Source organism: Lepisma saccharinum, chromosome 21 (assembly GCF_977018435.1).
Source record: "Lepisma saccharinum chromosome 21, izLepSacc3.1, whole genome shotgun sequence".
Taxonomy (NCBI): Eukaryota; Metazoa; Arthropoda; class Insecta; order Zygentoma; family Lepismatidae; genus Lepisma; species Lepisma saccharinum.
In genome coordinates, this window is record NC_139249.1 from 6,722,275 (window position 1) to 6,740,017 (window position 17,743).

At 38.5% G+C, this 17,743-nt stretch overlaps 1 protein-coding gene across 3 annotated transcripts; it reads left to right on the forward strand.

Moving 5' to 3' along the window:
* Positions 1–1,167: 1,167 nt before the first annotated feature.
* On the forward strand, positions 1,168–17,531 carry Had1 (beta Hydroxy acid dehydrogenase 1). Of its 3 annotated transcripts, none has more exons than XM_083143271.1 (6): positions 1,168–1,265; positions 6,877–7,064; positions 9,171–9,379; positions 14,294–14,451; positions 15,075–15,217; positions 17,133–17,531. In XM_083143271.1, the coding sequence occupies exons 2-6, from the start codon at positions 6,902–6,904 to the stop codon at positions 17,342–17,344; spliced, it is 885 nt and encodes a 294-aa protein (XP_082999397.1). In that variant the 5' UTR covers positions 1,168–1,265; positions 6,877–6,901; the 3' UTR covers positions 17,345–17,531. The 3 variants fall into 3 exon arrangements, with proteins under 3 accessions (XP_082999397.1, XP_082999396.1, XP_082999398.1); XM_083143270.1 differs by lacking the exon at positions 1,168–1,265 and adding an exon at positions 3,047–3,293; XM_083143272.1 differs by lacking the exon at positions 1,168–1,265 and adding an exon at positions 3,438–3,583.
* Positions 17,532–17,743: the final 212 nt, after the last annotated feature.

Sequence of the window (17,743 nt, forward strand, 5' to 3'; positions counted from 1 at the left end):
GCCCCAGAGGCGCCGACTTGTCAAAATTATTGGGGAGCTCTGATCACTGAAAAAAAATAATGAATGACTCACTCCCTCCCTTTTTTAAGTTTTGGCCTCAGTGTTCGGAATCTCGTAAAAGCCCATGAATTCCTTAAAAATATTAAAATTTTTATTTGCAGTTCGAATGCAAAATGTAATTTGTTCGCGGATGAATATGTCACAAGTTTCGTCAACCATAATAGCAAAATACAATATTCCAGACTTTTAATATCTGCTACCATGGAACGCAAAACAGATCTCTCTAATATATCAATTATCTCGTTCTGAATGTCATGTGAGAGCCATTTGTAGCCCGAACGTCCCATCCACTACCCTAGTTCATGCACATCTTCTTTTGAAACTCTTTTTAGTAAAATGTTAACAATACTACTCATAATTATATACTTAGTATATAGTAATAAGTCATGTGTTTTGCTGTCTCTGATCATAGCCCCCCCAAAATTGATGGTTTAGCGGTCTCAGCCCCCAAAAGTTGATGGTCTATAACATTTCAAATGTGTGTTTAAAGTTAAGTTTATGTGGCACAATTCAGAGTAAACTTTACAAGAGAAGCAAAATAATTAGACCCTCTTAAGCAAAATTATTTGGGGGGCTCTGCCCCCACATCGTTAACACTGGGGGGGCTCGAGCCCCCCAAGCCCTATGGAGTCGGCGCCTATGCATGGCCCCCCTTTGGGTACGGGCCTGGTTTAATGTATTTTTCGGGACAGTAGCTGGAGGCACATAGTGATTCGGATCTCACATCAAACTGCAGAGTGCGACCACGCTAAATTCTGGCACAGAGAACGCCGTTTATAGCAGTGACCCGCTGTTGCAGCGTTTACTCCCTGAACCAGCCAGCAGAGAAAGAGGATTTTGTCAAAATGACCGCTCTTCGCTGTGAATGGCGGCCGGTTCTTATCGTGGCTTAAAAACCAAACCCAATCTATCTCTTCTCGGGTGTTTTCGGTAACGACGAGGAAAAAGAAAGTTGGTGGGCGGAAGGGGGCGTGCTGTGGGATCACATTAAATACAATTGCCCAACGCGCATTTATGCGGGGTCTCACTGTGGATCACGTACCCTTCTGCCAACCCCTGACGTCACCACTGTTTACGTTTTTTCAACCCCTCCCTTCCTGCCCTCTCACTTAATAACCTTGCTCACAATGGCTGCATAAACAGGGTACCGACCGGGTGAGGGGTGAGTGCCCCCTGTTGCGCCTGTTAGGTCCGCCTCTGACGATGTAAGTTTTAGAGTGCCACACACGTAAATTTGCCGTTGCGTAGAAACGTATTTTCGTTTCGTCTCCCTCTCTCTTAGCATCACGTGTTCTACCCTGCTCGAAAACCTTCGCTATTGTTGCCATATTGTCATTCCATTCCTGGACACACTCGCGCAAACTTCATTGAAAACAATTGAACAGCGCTCCAGCTCGCGGTTCCCACCGGTCAGCAGGGACGGCAATGTGGCAATATAGCACGGCGTAGTCGTTGCTTCTTTTATGCAGTGCATGTTCATTGGCTAGCTAGTAACTAGTGTTGCCAACTGTAATAATGAAGCACTATTTCTGTCACGGAAGGGGAAAGCAGGTAAAGTGCGGTGAGTTTTGTTGGATTGGAAGCACCATATTTTTATTTTATACTAAGTATTTGACCGGTTTGACGTTGTGTGCGTGTATTGCGTGTGTTTATGTAAAAGTGTGTGTTTGCTGATGAACGTTAAATTCCATAATGCCTCCAGTTCTGTCGAAGTTGAAATCAAAAACCTTGCATAGCCAAGCTCGGGAAATTCTAAGCAACGTGCACGAGTTCATGAAGGAGGAAGCCAGTCATGGTGTTAGCATCCCAATAAAGCATTTTGGCAAGAGAGCAGCGAACAGCAGCAACAAATTGTTCATATTTCATAATTTTGGAATTATTCAAAATAAATAAATTATGTGGCTCCAACATCATTTCAACTCTGGCTCCGGCACGTGTTCTTGTAGAAATTGCATAGAGGAGGCTGTCATTTTTGCTGCTTAATGCGATACATATTGTTTTCTGTGTTAAAATTGCCATGCTTTGATGGGTGACCAAGTTCATAGCAGGGCCGGCGGAAGGGGAGGGCGAACCGTCCCATCGCCCAGAGCGGCAAAATTTGAAGAGAAGAAAAAAATAAGCCTATTGAAAACTGTGATCGAGCGAGATATTCTTTTGCGCTGAATAGTATTGAAATAACATAAGAAGTCTCATTATTTATTTTATATTTTGATGTTTTAGTTAGGAATATATTGATTTTCAATTTTCCGTTGCTGCGTAATGACCGGGGGGGTCGAAATAGAGCGGCATCTGCCGCCACCTCCCAGAGAGGCAAAATGACTAGCGCCGGCCCTGGTTCATAACAAAAGAAAAAGCCGCGCAGCTTATCGTCTAGTGGCAGTATATGTACTTGTTATTGTTGTGGAAGCCGGCATCCTTTGTAAATGTACAACAAAGGCAACCGACTGTCGCCGATCTCAGAGAGGAAATAATAATACTGCTTCAGGAGGAGTGTTATGGTGCAATTGTAGCGGTTTAACACGTTGGCATGTTATTATCTGCCGTTGCAGTTCCATACCAGTGTATACGGGTTTTGGGAGTGAAAAGTTAGAACGCCACCAGTGCATTAATGCAATGAAAAATAATATATATATTTTTTTATTTTGTTTGAAATCACTCAAATAAGGAATCGTATGAAGAAGTCTTCTTTGCAGCATTTTTGGTAATTTTACTTATGTGTTAGTTCATATTTTGCGAATTTTTAGTCCATATGTATGTAGCTACATACATAGTCACTTGTTAGTACATATTAATCCTAGTCCTGGTATAATGCATGACGTTTAAAACTCAACGTTAGATAGACCTGAATTCTCTAATTTTATTGTTGTACGTAACAGCTGTGCATCGGCGCACCGCAGCGATTTTTCTATCTGCTCCATTAGCAACACTGCTTCTTTAGTTCTGTCGCGCATTGCACGGCAGAATTATCTGCGCTGGACTCTAGGAAGGTGTAATAGTATAAGAAAAAGAAAACTGATTATGAAGTAACGCTATTTAATCTTTCCTTGTTATCATTTTAAGTGCTCCCGGGAGATAATATTTTATGATCTTAACCATTCTGGATCATTCGCGTTCTGTGGACACGAAACGAGCTGGCCGTTCATTACCACAAATAAAAAAAAAAAACGTGATAGGACGAGAAATATGGCTGATGCTAAGAAGTTTAAGAATGAAAAAATTGGAATTGTTGGCAGGTAATATACTAAATTTATTGATTTTTGTAGACTAGTTCGACTAGCCTTTTCCTTCTGTAGCCCCCCCCCCCCCACCAGATGGCAGATTTGGGAAGGAGGTTACGCCCACTCCTGATATTTCACCTTGAAAATCCTTGTAAACGTGAAGATTAAGACGAGGAATGGTGTTCCACGCCGAGAAATTAATTTTAATAGAATGTACTTGATGTAGTAACAATAAGCCAATACATTAGTGATTTGCTTATTCCAAACTGCGTGTACTTTCTACGATAATGGCTGTAGGTGCACAGGTACTGTACATAAATATATTATTGCTGGGCCATTCTGTAAATTAATCGTCGGGTTTCTTTGGGCATTAACTGTTAACAGAATACATCTAAATATTAAGTGTAGAATTTAATTGCGACCTCAACGAAAACCTACTTGTTCCAGGTCAACATGAAAGCAAATTATGTATAAGGGTGTAATGGGCCCAAGTTCCTTTTGTTTTATTGCGATTTCATCATACTACGAATGCAATTTTAACGTGGTTCGATTTCGATTTACTTCTGTTAAGACATATTGCGGAGTTTTAGCGATTACTTATGATTTTGTTCAATATATGCTTCCGTAGTTAGGCGGGCCAGGTTTGGTTCTCTTAGAATTAAAATGAAGTCCCTAAATGCATTCTACTAAGGTTCGTTACTTACAGTCGCTTGACAATGAAAAATACATTGTCCATGGGAAGCGTGCATGGTAAGGTAATTTTATGTTGTTTTTTTTAGCATAAATAACTTTTTTCGAAATCCAATCTAAGAGAATTGAAAAAATCATAAAACAATCGGAACCGTTACCCTTCCACAAGCATTTGGAAACATTATTTTAATTCTCAGAGCCCTAAACCCAACCCACCTAACCTGACAAAGCATTTAAGGATGTTTTATTATGCTACGAGCCATTAACCTGACCTGCCTAACCTAACAATGAAAGCATTAGCGATGGAATACTCCTTTGAACCCCATGCATGTTTGCAACCAAGGCGACAGTAAACAAATGACTGCTAGGAATCATACAGGAGTGTTTGGAAGATAAATTGTTCTCCAGGCGAGGCGTAATAAGTATTCACTAAGACTCTGAAGTATATGTTAACGAACATAAATACAAATCGAACCACATAAAGAATGCCCATGTACAGTCACGGACACTGCCGGCTTGTAACGATTCCATTGAAAGTCAATGTATTCATTACAAGCCGACAGTGTCCGTCACTGTACCATGATTAATTCGGAATTAAACAATCGGAACTTGGGCCTATTATCATTTAAAGTTTGCATGCGTAACTGTAGATCTAATCCTGATTAGCCTATCTGTGCATAAAATGAACTTGTAACACCTTTCTACAATTTTACCACACACACACGTGTGATTCCTATTGTGTAATTACTGCATCTTGTTGGGTAAGGTGGAGTATGTGGCCCACTAAAACTTTGAGTATTTCATTTGGCATAAAACCAACACCAACAAAATTTTTTCTTCATATATATACCGCGGTGGCTCAGTCGGTAACGCGTCTGACTACCATGCTCAAGGTCCCGGGTTCGATCCCCGGCCGGTTCAAATCCGGGAACTTTTCTAACGGTGGAAGCGGCCCCGGCGCCTACCCAGCGTCGAATAACATGGGTACCTGGGGGAAACCCTGGGGGGTAAAGGCGGTCAGGGGCGTGATGCTGATCACATCACCCCCACTCACGACCGGATCAAGAAAGTGTGGGGCGTTACCCTCACACCCCCTATACGCCTTCATGGCGTGGTGCTATGCACAGGGGAACACTTTACCTTTTTTTATATATTCTACCAACCTCTGTTTTACGACTGGTGAAATTTCTAACCAATTATATCTTATTTGAAAAATATTATTTTTCTAAGTTGAGTTGGCTACTCCTCCAGAAATTTTTAATATAATAATAATAGATGTGTGCAATTCTTGTATACTCTGATGAATCAGTACAGAAAAAATTAAAGTATCGAATTACCTTGAAGAAATCTTGTGTAGCTGCTTTTTGTAGCATGCAAGTCAGTAAATGCAGATATGCAGCACTTAAAAAAATTAATTAAAGAAAAAAATCGGTAAATATTTTACAGCTGGACAAAAACTATTTTACTCTATTTATAAAATATAAAATTATTAGCCTAGGTATTTTAAAATTAAATAAAAAAAGATTAATGGTTGTTATATTCCTGGCCTACTTGCTCCCACAGCTTTTTTGGTACTGCACACTGATTTTTGTAAAATAAAATACACTCTGGTAACAGTTTCATACATTGGAGGCACATTTCTTCATTTTTACAGAAGAAATGAGTTTCTCTAAGGTTTCCAATGTTAGTCTAGGTATTTTCTTTCATCGTGGTATCTATTTGTCCGGGAAATCATGTCAGTGTTTCCAACCCCCCCCTTTTTTTTAAACTATGCTTGCCTAACCAAACCTAACCTAACCTTATCGGAATGGTTTGTGGGGCTATCCGTCAGCTACCCGTGCATAATGTACAATTTGCACATGTGACAAACACGATAGTAGGTATTTTTCGGTGAAGAAGGTTGGAAACACTGATATTCGAAAACAGAAGAAGCGATATCATTCTCAAAGTAAGCGATATCGCACCATTACGTGCGTTCGGTAGCACTAAGAAAAATGCGTTATTTTAGTAGAAAAAGTGTTTGTTTTCGTGTAAAAAGCATAATGGCACTTTGAACCATGTTCCGCAATACACAATTGGTAAGTACAAACCATACGAAACACAAAATATCAGATTTTAATGTGTCTCCGATCTATGAATCTGGTACCATACACTTGTTACTTTTCAAGATTTGTTAAACAATCCATTGCAATTTCAGAAAACTTGCATTAAAAGAGTGTCAGAATTATTTTCAGATTTAATGTGACAGGTAAAAATTGATTGCCATACATTTCATAATGCAACAACTGAAAAAAAAAAATACAAGGGGGGATGACTTTTTCCACCACCAGATTCATAACAATTTTTTTTATGCTTACTAATTTTATAGTGAATAGTCATTCATTTAGTAATACTTCCTTGAGTTCTGAATACTTGTTTGTGTCAGATGGAAGCCAAAATTTCACGTGATCACTTGTGCAAGTTTTTCTTTTTTAAGTACCCTAGGAAGATGTTACATGGTGGCTAAATGCCCAAAGACGTGAATGGAAAGATGAGAGGCTTAAGAAGACTTGAGAGTGAAAGTACATGTCTTAACAATGTTTTTAATAAATTTATTTAACTTAATAATCGCTTTAGAAATTGTCTCACATCTGAAACATGAGGAGAAATACATTATCTAGAATGCATTGTTCTCTTTTTTCTAAAACTCATTCGCATGTTAATGGAATTGAAATGAATGTACACCTTATGTGATACTTCCTTTTAAGTATAGTAACATGCATGCAGAATGAAAATTGAGGTTTGACAGTGAACAGCATTCATTTTATTGGACATAATGCTTTTTGGTATTTTTCTCTGCTTGTGTGTTGCTATCAGGCAAATCTGTAATAATAATACAAATGATTTAATTAATTTTCTTCTGTTTCAGTGGCCTCATTGGTCGCAGTTGGTCCATGCTCTTTGCAAGCGTAGGTTACTCAGTTCAAATTTATGACATAGACCAGGATCAGATCCAGAAAGCTCTAGATGATGTGAAAGTTCAGTTGAAGTCATTAGAAAGCTCAGGACTGCTTAGGGGAAGCCTTACAGCCGATGAGCAGTTTTCCCTACTGAAAGGTAACTAACTCCCTTGTACTTGATCTCTCTTATGTTTTTTGTATATTTAGTAGGACTTAATGATTGTGGTAATTGCCATTGTAGTCAGAATAATTCTTCACTACATGCATGAGCAAGGCTGCAGTGATCTAGTTGGTAGGGTGTCTTAACTACCATGAGGGAGACCCGGGGTGGGGTGGGGGGTCTAAGGTCGTAATCTTACTGGCCTTGTCCCTGCTTAAATGCTGCTCTGGGGAGTTAGGAGTGGCCGGAGCTTGATGCTGATCACATCACCTCCAAAATGACCGATATCGAGAATGTGTGGGGCCCTATGCACATATCCCCTAAATGTGCCTTGATGGCATGGGGAACTTTACTTTACCTTACATGCATGGGCATCGTCAGAAATTTCGTTAAGGGAGTCAAACCATTGATAAAACTTGAAATAATAATAATTATTATTATCATCATATTTGATTAGTATACAATAATAACTATTATAAACTATTTTTATTTAAAATTTATCATCATTATTATATCATTTAGAGAGACTTTTCTACTCGATCAACCATGGGAGTGAATATTCTGCACAACCGGATTTCATTATATTTGTACATTTGACACAGTTGTTAGTGTACCGATATGCATAGTTATTCTATTTTGTTATAATCTTTTATGCTCCACATTCATGAAAATGGTTTAAAAGTTAAGGGAAGATTTATGTTGAGTGACCTCTGTCATAAAACTTTAGTATTTGGAATTTTGAAAATTCTATTCTTTGGATAACATGGTAGAATGTGAAAACACAACCTGGTTCCTTTGTTTTACACCCAGTTTCTTCAATCTAATGCAGTTTTAACTTTGTTTGTTGTGTTTGAACATGGTTTGATTATTAACTAATTGAACTTTATTATCCCTGCCGAAAAATGCCAATTTCCAGCAGGTCCAGTAGATGCACAAGTTGTTCGAATTTTACTTTAAACTGTAGGTCCAATCTCGATTAGCCTTCCTGTGCATGAAGTGGACTTGAAACCAAAAACTCAAACCAGGGGTTGATGGACTGGTTCGAAACCCCTCCCCCACCTCCCGATGCCCATGACATAGCCAGATATGGTCTTGCCAGTCCTGGATTCCTGCCTTATTTTTGACGAATTAATTAAAACTATTAATCAGTGCACTGAGGATGTTTGGAAAAGACTTTGTGACACATACACTGCTGATTTTTCAACTTGTAATCAATCAGCAGTGGGTAAACTCACATCCAGAGCAACTTTTGTGCAAATTTCTTCCATTAACCTAGCAGGATGCATGCTCTCCGCTAGGATGCAAGGATATGCACTGGGTAAAAATACCCAGAATTTTAATTGCTTTAAAGCATGTAAGTAATAATACCTTCATTGATAAATCTAATTGTATTAAGTTTGAACATTTGCATTGATTCACACAATTGATACAAATGAGAAAAAAAGAACGTGTTGAAATACCAAAATGAAATGTGTGAGCGCACATTGGGTGAAATTTACCTTGGCAGTGCTTCTACAGCCCTGCGAGTAGAACTAACAAAGTAAGTAACAGCAGATTCAAGGTCCCGACACTCAAAAGGGTTCACTGGAAAGGTACTGAGTATGGTGGTCAGACACTCAAAATCAGGTAATTTACCTGGAGTGAATAACTCTTTAAATGGCTAATGACGAGAACTGCACAGATCACACCAGAAGTGATCTGTCCATCTTTCAACCATCCCTCGTAGATTAATATCTTTGGTGGAACTCTAAGCCATTAATAAATTGTAACATAAATTAAATGGACCCCTGAAAAGTCAAATAGTTGGCACTTTTTGGCACGAGCAGCCTTAAATACCCATTGCCAGTGCCAAAATTTTGGTGGTACCCCAACATTTTGAGGACAATTCAAGAGGTAATTGAAGTAAATTATTAGCAGACTCTCGCAGAGTTAGTAATTTTCCACTTTTTTTAATAATCCAACCTAGGTAGGCCTTTTTTGTTCATTTTTCTTTTAGAAAAAGAAATTGAAAAACAGGTAAAATTGTTTTTTTCATAATATACACAATTTTGTTTCATTTGTGGCACATTTTATTGCTGTCAATGTTATTTTGATTTTGCGTAGGTTCAACAAGTTTAGAGGATACAGTAAAAGGTGCAAAGTATGTACAGGAGTGTGTGCCTGAAAACATAGACCTGAAAAAGAAGCTATGGCAAGAAATAGACAAAGTAGCAGAATCGACTACAATACTTGCAAGTTCTACAAGTACATTTGTGCCTTCAAGGTTTTCGGAAAACCTTAAACACAGAAACCAAGTCATCGTGGCTCATCCTGTAAGTAATTTCTTTGCAGAATTGTTCATAATTGACTCATAAATTATTCATGTACAAGGAACTGAATGTTAAGTGTAAAATGGCAGTACAAATTGATTTTGTATCATAACAGTGATTATCTTTTCATCTTGAATTTTTGGAAAAATTACCTTGGAAATGTGGAATTATTTGACTTTTATGTGGGTTACAAAGTATCCATCCTGACAATAATGTGCAGTGAAAATGTGTGATAAATATTGTACAATTTTCCAGAAATCTGGTTTACTGAAGTTAAGTGAATGGGATGACAATATGCACACATAGTTTTTTTTTTTTTTTTGGCTATTTTCAGTCGCAGTTGATGAGCCGAGAACTAAGAACTTTCAGTCTGACATGTCCTAACCTATGATAGATGAATAGGGGTTTTTGGGAAGCTTGCACAAGATAATAATAGAAGGATTTGTGTGTTTTGTTGTCTGCAAAGAATGACCCATTATTACTACAAACACCTTCTAAAACATCAAAAACTTATAACTAAAACAAAAATCTCTTCCCCAAAACAGATTGTAAAAATTGGTTGATGGATTTGAAAACCTGCCTCCCCCCCCTCCAAAATAAGTTCCACGTTCCTGGGATTAGCTTTACTTTTTGTATAAGTGTATATATATATATTAATTATTATTATATATTATACAATATAAATATATACTTATTGAATATATGAATATCCACAGTGGAGGACCCATTCCATTAAAGGGTGCTTAACACGTGAAACTGAAATTTTCATGCATTGAGGCATGATGGTATTGAGGCATTCCTTTAATGATTAGTAACATAACTGTAAACACACTACTTTTAAAAGGGGGCGAAGTACATATGCAAACGTATTGCAAAAATCCTTGTTTCTGAAACTTTCTGTTCAATGTGTTGCAAAGATAGTTTGTTCTCATTTACCATTTCATCATTTTATAAATCTTAGTGTAATTTTAACAAAACCATCGCATACTAAAGAAGAATTACATGAATGAAAGAGTTAAAAGAAAATAATTTAATGATAGATTTAGTTTATTTTACTTCACTTTTCTACCATTTTTGGCTGATCGCGAAGGTAGTTGATGAGATTGGGGAAATATGGTATCTTTAAAATGGCATACAAAAAACTTTCTTTCACGTTTTTCTGATATTTTCAAATGCCAGACTGTTTTTCAGAGATTAAGGTTAAGAAATAAAACTATCAGTAATTTTAGAGGCTAAAGTTTTGCAACGAAGACTTTCAAATATAGTGCATGGTTGGAGAGGGCCAAGGTGTCAAATATGTGACAAGTCGCCACGCTACGCCAACAACTTTAAAATTAGATATTTTGATCTGTAATTATCATAGCAGCTAGGTACGTAATATTGCAATCGGTCTACTTTCTGCAAATGATTTACACGTATATATGCACAGTTTTAACACTTTGTGCAGAAGGAAATGCAAACTCATCACTACAATTTGCAGAGTAAATGCCGAAACACGCCTTCTGCAGCTATTCTACTCTGAACAATGACTGACGTCTGACCAAGTCTAAATTTGGAAACAAAAGGGGAGATTAGCCTAGACTTGAATTTCCAAGAACTTACAAGGTGCACTTTTTCTCATGGCTGATGACCTTCTTGACAGCAAGTGGTCTTTAAAGAAAGCTCGTGTTCGGAAAATACACCAGAAGATTTAAAGTTAAGCTGTTCTCTGTGCCCCTTCCCGGTGTATTGTTATATGCGAGTGCACTTGTAGGTACAAAACCTGGCTTCAAAGCAAAGCTGGAAACAGAAGCAGCGAATTTCTATGGGGATACTTGATTTGCAGAGACCTGCCTATGATGCCAAGTGCTTCTTGCTGTTAGCGGAAACTTGAGTGCACGTTCAAAAATCTAGTGCAAAAATATTTTTCCAAATATTCTTCACAAGCAAGATAAGTTGAAATAGATATAGTTTCATTTTTTAGGGTATGACTGGGGGGAGGGTGAGCAAAAAGACAATCTTGCCGCTCCTCTGTGGCTTCTTCACATCAGGCAATACTGATAGCACTTGTGGGTCGAGGGAGGAGACAAACAACCAAGGGAGGAACTTTCTTTTCTTTCTATTTAGATTTATTATCGTTTCTTTTAAACGTCATGTTCAGGGCTGATGGCTTAGTTTTAGACCTCAGAAAGAGGTAACACCATTTATTCTTACGTTCACGTGTGATTTTGTTTTTTAACCCGTGCGTATAGTACCGTGCTATGTAGGCACATTTAAGGGGTGTGGGGGTATGGTCCACACATTTTCGATGTCTGACATTTTGGAGATGATGTGATCAGCACCATGCTATGGCTGCATTTATCCCCCAGGGTTGCTCCCAGGTACCCATTCGTTCAAGGCTGGGTGAGCCCGGGAGCTGCTTTTTTTGCTGGGACAAGGCCGAAAAAAATCCGACCTTAGATCACCCAACACAGGAATCGAACTCTAGTCTCCGCATGGCAGTCAGACGGCCTACCGACTAGACTACCACGTCGTCTTGAATTTTTTCCCACCTTAAACTTTTTACCTACGAGGAAGGATCAAGCTCCACCAGCCCCCCTGATTCGGAGTCCTTGCATCCATGGAATGTAGTTGCATATGAAAAAGAAGAGATTAAAATTAGGCTGCTCTCTACCCCCTTCCCATCGGGGTACACCGACCGCATCTGCATGTAAAATCGAAGCGGTGAATTTCTAAGGGGATGGATAATTCCACCTTACACTTGATTTACAGAGACGTGGCTGCGATTCTTATCTGCACATGGATCTTTCTGTCACGTACTTCTTGCTGGTAGCGAAACTTGAGTCCACGTTCATTTAATTAGTGCAAAAATATTTTCAAAATGAAACAGAAGTTGGAAAAAAAAATATAGTCTCATTTTTAGCATGCGACCTAAGGGGCAAAATGGTTATTTTGCCCCCCCCCCTCCCCCGGTTTCAACATCCCTGGCTAATCCTGCATGTTGCAATATGCCGTGAACAGTGGCATGGCCAGGATTTTTGAAAGGAGAGGGATACGTATACTTTTTTAGTAGTCAGCCCTCATTTTGCCTTCTTTTTTAGGAATACTGTGCCAAAAGGGAGGGGGTATGATCCCTACCAAGCCCCTCCCTGCTTTGTGCATGCCACAGGCCACGAAGGCATATGGAAAATATGAAGGCAGGCCCCACACATTCATAATCTCAGAAATTTTGTGGAAGTGACGTAATCAGCATCACTCTCCGGTTGCCTTTAACCAACCCCTCTTACCCCCAGGTACCCATTTTATCAGAGGCTTGGCAAACTCCAGAGCTGCTCAATGCAGGAACATTGCTTGAAAAATTCCCACCTAAAATCACCCAACTGGGAAATCAAACCTTGATCTCCCGCATAGCATTCAGATGCCCTACCAAGTGCACCACCATGACTCCACATATAAATATACAGTGGAAGTGTAATAGAATATTCCTGTAAAAAAATCAAAGGTGCAACTTGTAATATTAACAGAAAATTAACTGTGAAGTTAAAAATGAAAGAAAAATTTACTTACATATTAGGGATGGACCGATATGACCAATATTGATTTGAAGTTTCTTCATCCCACATAGAACAACAAACGTTCCATGAAATCTCAGTCTGATTAATGAACATCCTAAATCAATTAATGGTAATGCGACTTTAGACATGGTAAGATATTAATATACACCATAGTGTGCATAAGTATCCACGTACCTGTTTATTTACTTCAAATAATTTCAGTAAACACTGTCACCATCCTTATTGGAACTTGTAGTTTGTTTGTAACGTAACCAAACCATTGATAGACTGCTAGTGACAATGGTCACTGAAATTAATCAAAGCATATAAATAGGTTCGCGGATGCATAAACATGTTGCAGGTGTATATTAATAACTTCCCGCTACTAAAGTCCCATATCATTAATTAGTTTAGAATGTTCAGTAATCAGACAGGGCCTTCCTGGAATGTTTGTTGTGATTAGATGAAACTGCATGTTAAGGTATTTATGTTACAAGACAAAAGTACAGAATGATCCATTGAAGTGTAGACCACCGCTTCAGTGTCGGCAAGCGAGCCACTTCCGGCTGTTTGTTGGCATCGTAGTGTGTTGATGAAGCAAGCAACAGTTTCCTTAATTATTTTAAAAAGTAATTTACTTACCAGATTTTTAAAGGAGGTGTTCAAACTAGTCACCTTCGATGTGCACACATTTTTTATGTCTTTTTCAAGACACCCACTAATGTAACCTGGTGAGGAGCGGAGGGGTCTAGAAACCAGTTTTTATGGATGTCTTGAAAGTAGACAGGAGACTGTGAAGTGATAAGGGTCCTTGTTTTGTTCTGTGTGGTCCGTTTATTAGTCTGACGACTGAAGTGATAGGGTACTTGTTATGTATTGTGTTATTTCTAGTATATTCAACCGCAAAAGTGTGTTATGGCTAAGCAAATGTTTTCTACTGCACAGCGTGTATTTATTTATGATCCACATGTGTTAACTCAATCGGCACGTGACATCCAAAGGCGAATTGAAACAAGATTCCCAGGTGTAAAAGTTCCATTTCATAAATAAATCACACTTTAAATTAGTTATGGAAACTTGCCCACTTGATTCATGGACAGTCTACAGTGCCAACATACAGCTGCAAGCACCTCGCTTGCTGATAGCGCGAACACTGATGCAGTGGTCTACGCTTTAATGGATCACTCTGTTTATGAATTATAAGTGTTTCCTACGTATGTATAGAAATTATGATCAGTAGTTTTGCTGATGAACCGATATTCCCATGTCAGTCGATACTGTTAAGAGTATCAATTAAATCTGTTTCATTTAATTTATATAATGATTGTATTTTCATTTTTTAAATGTAGGTAATGGAAGACACTCATTACCATTTTTTTTGTAGGTTAATCCACCATATTATGTTCCTTTGGTTGAATTAGTGCCTTCACCCTGGACTGATGCATCAGTTGGTGTAAAGGCGAGAGCACTTATGGAAGAAATAGGCCAAGCTCCTGTGTTTTTGAACAGAGAAATAGAGGGATTTGCCCTAAACAGAATACAGTAAGTATTTATGCACAACACCGTACTATTTTTTAGAAGGTGAAGTTTCCCAGTGAATATTTTTGAAGTGCCGGTAAATTGCCTTGAAAGTGTGCAATAACTATCCTGTATGTATGCAACCCAACACAGCAAATAATTGAATCAGCCTCATAGGAGTCTTAACTAAGCAATAAATCCAAGAATAATGATGCTTGCGATGCCCTAGGAATCCTGCAAGTTTAACAAATTGAACCTAAACAATGTAATTTCAAAAATATTGAACTGAGATTCTTTGTGCGTCTAGTGTCACACTTAAGAGAACTCTTGTATGCAATATTATCCATCGGAATAAGACACATTACAGATGATGATAAAATGGGTAAATGAACAAATGCTAACATAAAATGTGCATTATCTTTCTATTTGCACACATGGATTGCAAATGTTTGCTCCAATTTCTGCAATGTTAATATTAATTTATTTTAAATTTCTGTAGCTTTATACATAATCTTTTGATATCCTAGTTTTTTGGTTTCAAGATAAGATTTGATTTTTAATATTTTTTTGCAACAGCTGTATGTAGACTGTAGTATGGGAAATTGAAGTGAATGCATTGTTTTGAAATACATATTTTGGGGTTCCAGGTATGTGATATTGAACGAGGTATGGAGACTTGTTCGTGATGGAGTGCTGGATGTGAAAGACATTGATACTGTGATGTCAGAAGGCTTAGGCATGCGATATGCTTTCCTTGGGCCTCTTGAAACAGCTCATCTCAATGCTGAAGGTAAGGCTATATTGCTGTTCTTAATGATTGATTAAATTAAGTTATTTTATGTCCCTTTTCTACCACTTTTGATGAGGATGACTGGTGAAATTTATGAAGGATAACTCGCAAAGAACACTCCTGGCCAGGTTGGGATTTGAACTTGGGACCCCTGGCATCATAGTGTACTGTTTTAGCCACTCTGCCATGGACATCGGATGCTGTTTTTAATTAAACTAACTGGGAAAAGACAGGGAGGTGAAACAGTTACACATCATATTTAACCCTTAAACACCCACTACTGTTAGGGATGATTCCGCAGTAAAGCGTAAATGCCTGACGAATTTTCACCATGAAATTTGAAATTATGTATTTCTCTAAATAATTTTATGTCTTGAAAACTAAGAATCAATGTAGATTGCCTGTCTATCAATGAAGTCTGTAGAACTAGATAACTAGCAAGAATATGAGCGAACGATGATTTGTTGAAAGAGATGACAATATGCAAAAAACCTTCAATAATGCAAATTCTGATTTCACCTTCCATTTTATGGACCATCATGGCTTAGTGTTGAGGGGTGATATCTTGAGCAACTAATTCGGATATTGAATTGACAAAATTACACCAGAGAGAAAATCTGTTTAATTGATTGATTCATTTATTTGGTCACTTTATGCACAATAAGGCTAATTAGGACTGGACCTACAGTTTAAAGTGGCATCCGAACCACTATGTACCTCAACCGGGTATCGAACCCAGCACCCCTTGATTATAAGCCGACGACACTACCACTGCACTATAGAGGAGCACCCCCAGAAAATGTTTAATGTAGAACAACCACCAGTCACACAAAGTTCCAATATATTTATGATGACACTTTTTGCCAAACTTGGTTCGTACTCCTTTACAGGTGTCAGCAGTGGCAGCGATTAGGGGGGGACCGAGAGGGGGGTAGTTGACTCCCCTTTTTTGCCACTTTGGCACCACACTAACTTTATGTACCAAGGGAAATTAAACTGTCCTTGCACCCCCCCCCCCTTACTTTTGCACCTTGGACCATTAGTTTTGGAACCCAATCGCCGCCACTAGGTGTGAGTGATACAAATGTTTTATACCAAGGAATAATTGTCTGCAATTTCAAATTGATAAACCTGATGAACATTTTAAGGGCTCCTAGACCAGTTTAGAATCTAAAAGTTGGCAATCGTGACTGCGTGACTCATGTATCTGGAGATGTTGCAAAACCGGAATGAGCGTTCGCTGAAGATAAGCGAGCTTGGTCTTGCATGGCCTTCCAGTTACCCGTGGGCTTTCGATGCTTGACAGGTCTACAGTTTTACTCGCCCGCTCGCCAGCCAGGCAGGCCTAGTAAGCAAATTTGCCCTATGTACAGCTCTCTGGTGACAATGCAACAAAAATTAAACTCTCTAGAACAGCGATTCTTCAACTGTGGTCCACGGGACCCTCTCAGGTGGTCCGCGAAACCCTTCCAGTGTTTACAAAGGTTCAGAAAAATACTAAGACAAGAGCATTTACTCTGTAATGTTAAGAATGAATTATGAGAGAACAAAAATTATTTCTTGGGGTCCACGAGGGCTAGTGATCTCTGAAGGGGGTCCACGGTCTAGGAAAGTTCGAGAACCGCTGCTCTAGAACATTTAGTCAAGGGCAAGCCATGAAAAGTATTTGTGTATTTGTTATCCAGCGAAGGATTCGGTTCCATGGTTGCCAGTTAAGAGGGTGCCCACTGTATACACTTAAGTTATAATTTTTTTCATGCAGAAATTATACCCTAAAAGTCAATACTCTAGTTTCTAGCCCAGCTGAGACATCTGATTAAAAGAAGCTAATGTAAGGTACATAACAGATTGTGACGTGTGTGTGTCAGGTAAATTGTTTGAGACTGGAAGTTATTTAAAATTTACCTCTTTTCAGGCATGGAAAATTACTGTGAGCGTTATTCAAAAACAATATATGATGTAAGTATGACAATGGGACCTACACCCAAATTTGAAGGACCTTTGGTTCAAGACATTCACAAGCAATTGTGCGATAAGGTCCCGCTTGATAAACTTCAGGATCGAAGAGCATGGCGTGATGGTTGCCTCACGCAGTTGGCAGCTTTAAAGAAAAAGAGGGGGCAGTGACACGCTTTTTCATCATTCCATGGTTGTGGTGTTGGGTGGACAAGGAATCCATTTTGGTGGAAATACAATTTAACAGTAAATTTTTTTGGATGCCTCTTGTCACATAATGTACCAGTGATAGTTGTCTTCCTTCATATTGTTGGGAATGGTTAATTGTAATGATTAATATAGAACAAATTGTTTATAATTTCAGTCTTTTATTTCCTCCTCTCATTGAGGGAACAATTGTACCTGACTTACATACACTGGAACACTGTTTGAAAGTTGCCAAATTTATATTCAATCCCAATGGTTCTAATACAGCAAAAAGTTATATTATTTTTGCAGGTTTTATGTTGTTCTGCAGTTTAAATCTTTTCAACTTTGTTCCACAAAAAAAATGTAAAATTGAGGTTCTAC

Bases quoted from the DNA above. Each gene is read 5' to 3' on its own strand.
- Had1 (XM_083143270.1), top strand. From the start codon at position 3,244: ATGGCTGATGCTAAGAAGTTTAAGAATGAAAAAATTGGAATTGTTGGC. The intron at 9,380-14,293 runs GTAAGTAATTTC...TTTTTTTTGTAG, and splicing joins AAGTCATCGTGGCTCATCCT to GTTAATCCACCATATTATGT. The intron at 14,452-15,074 runs GTAAGTATTTAT...TTGGGGTTCCAG, and splicing joins TTTGCCCTAAACAGAATACA to GTATGTGATATTGAACGAGG.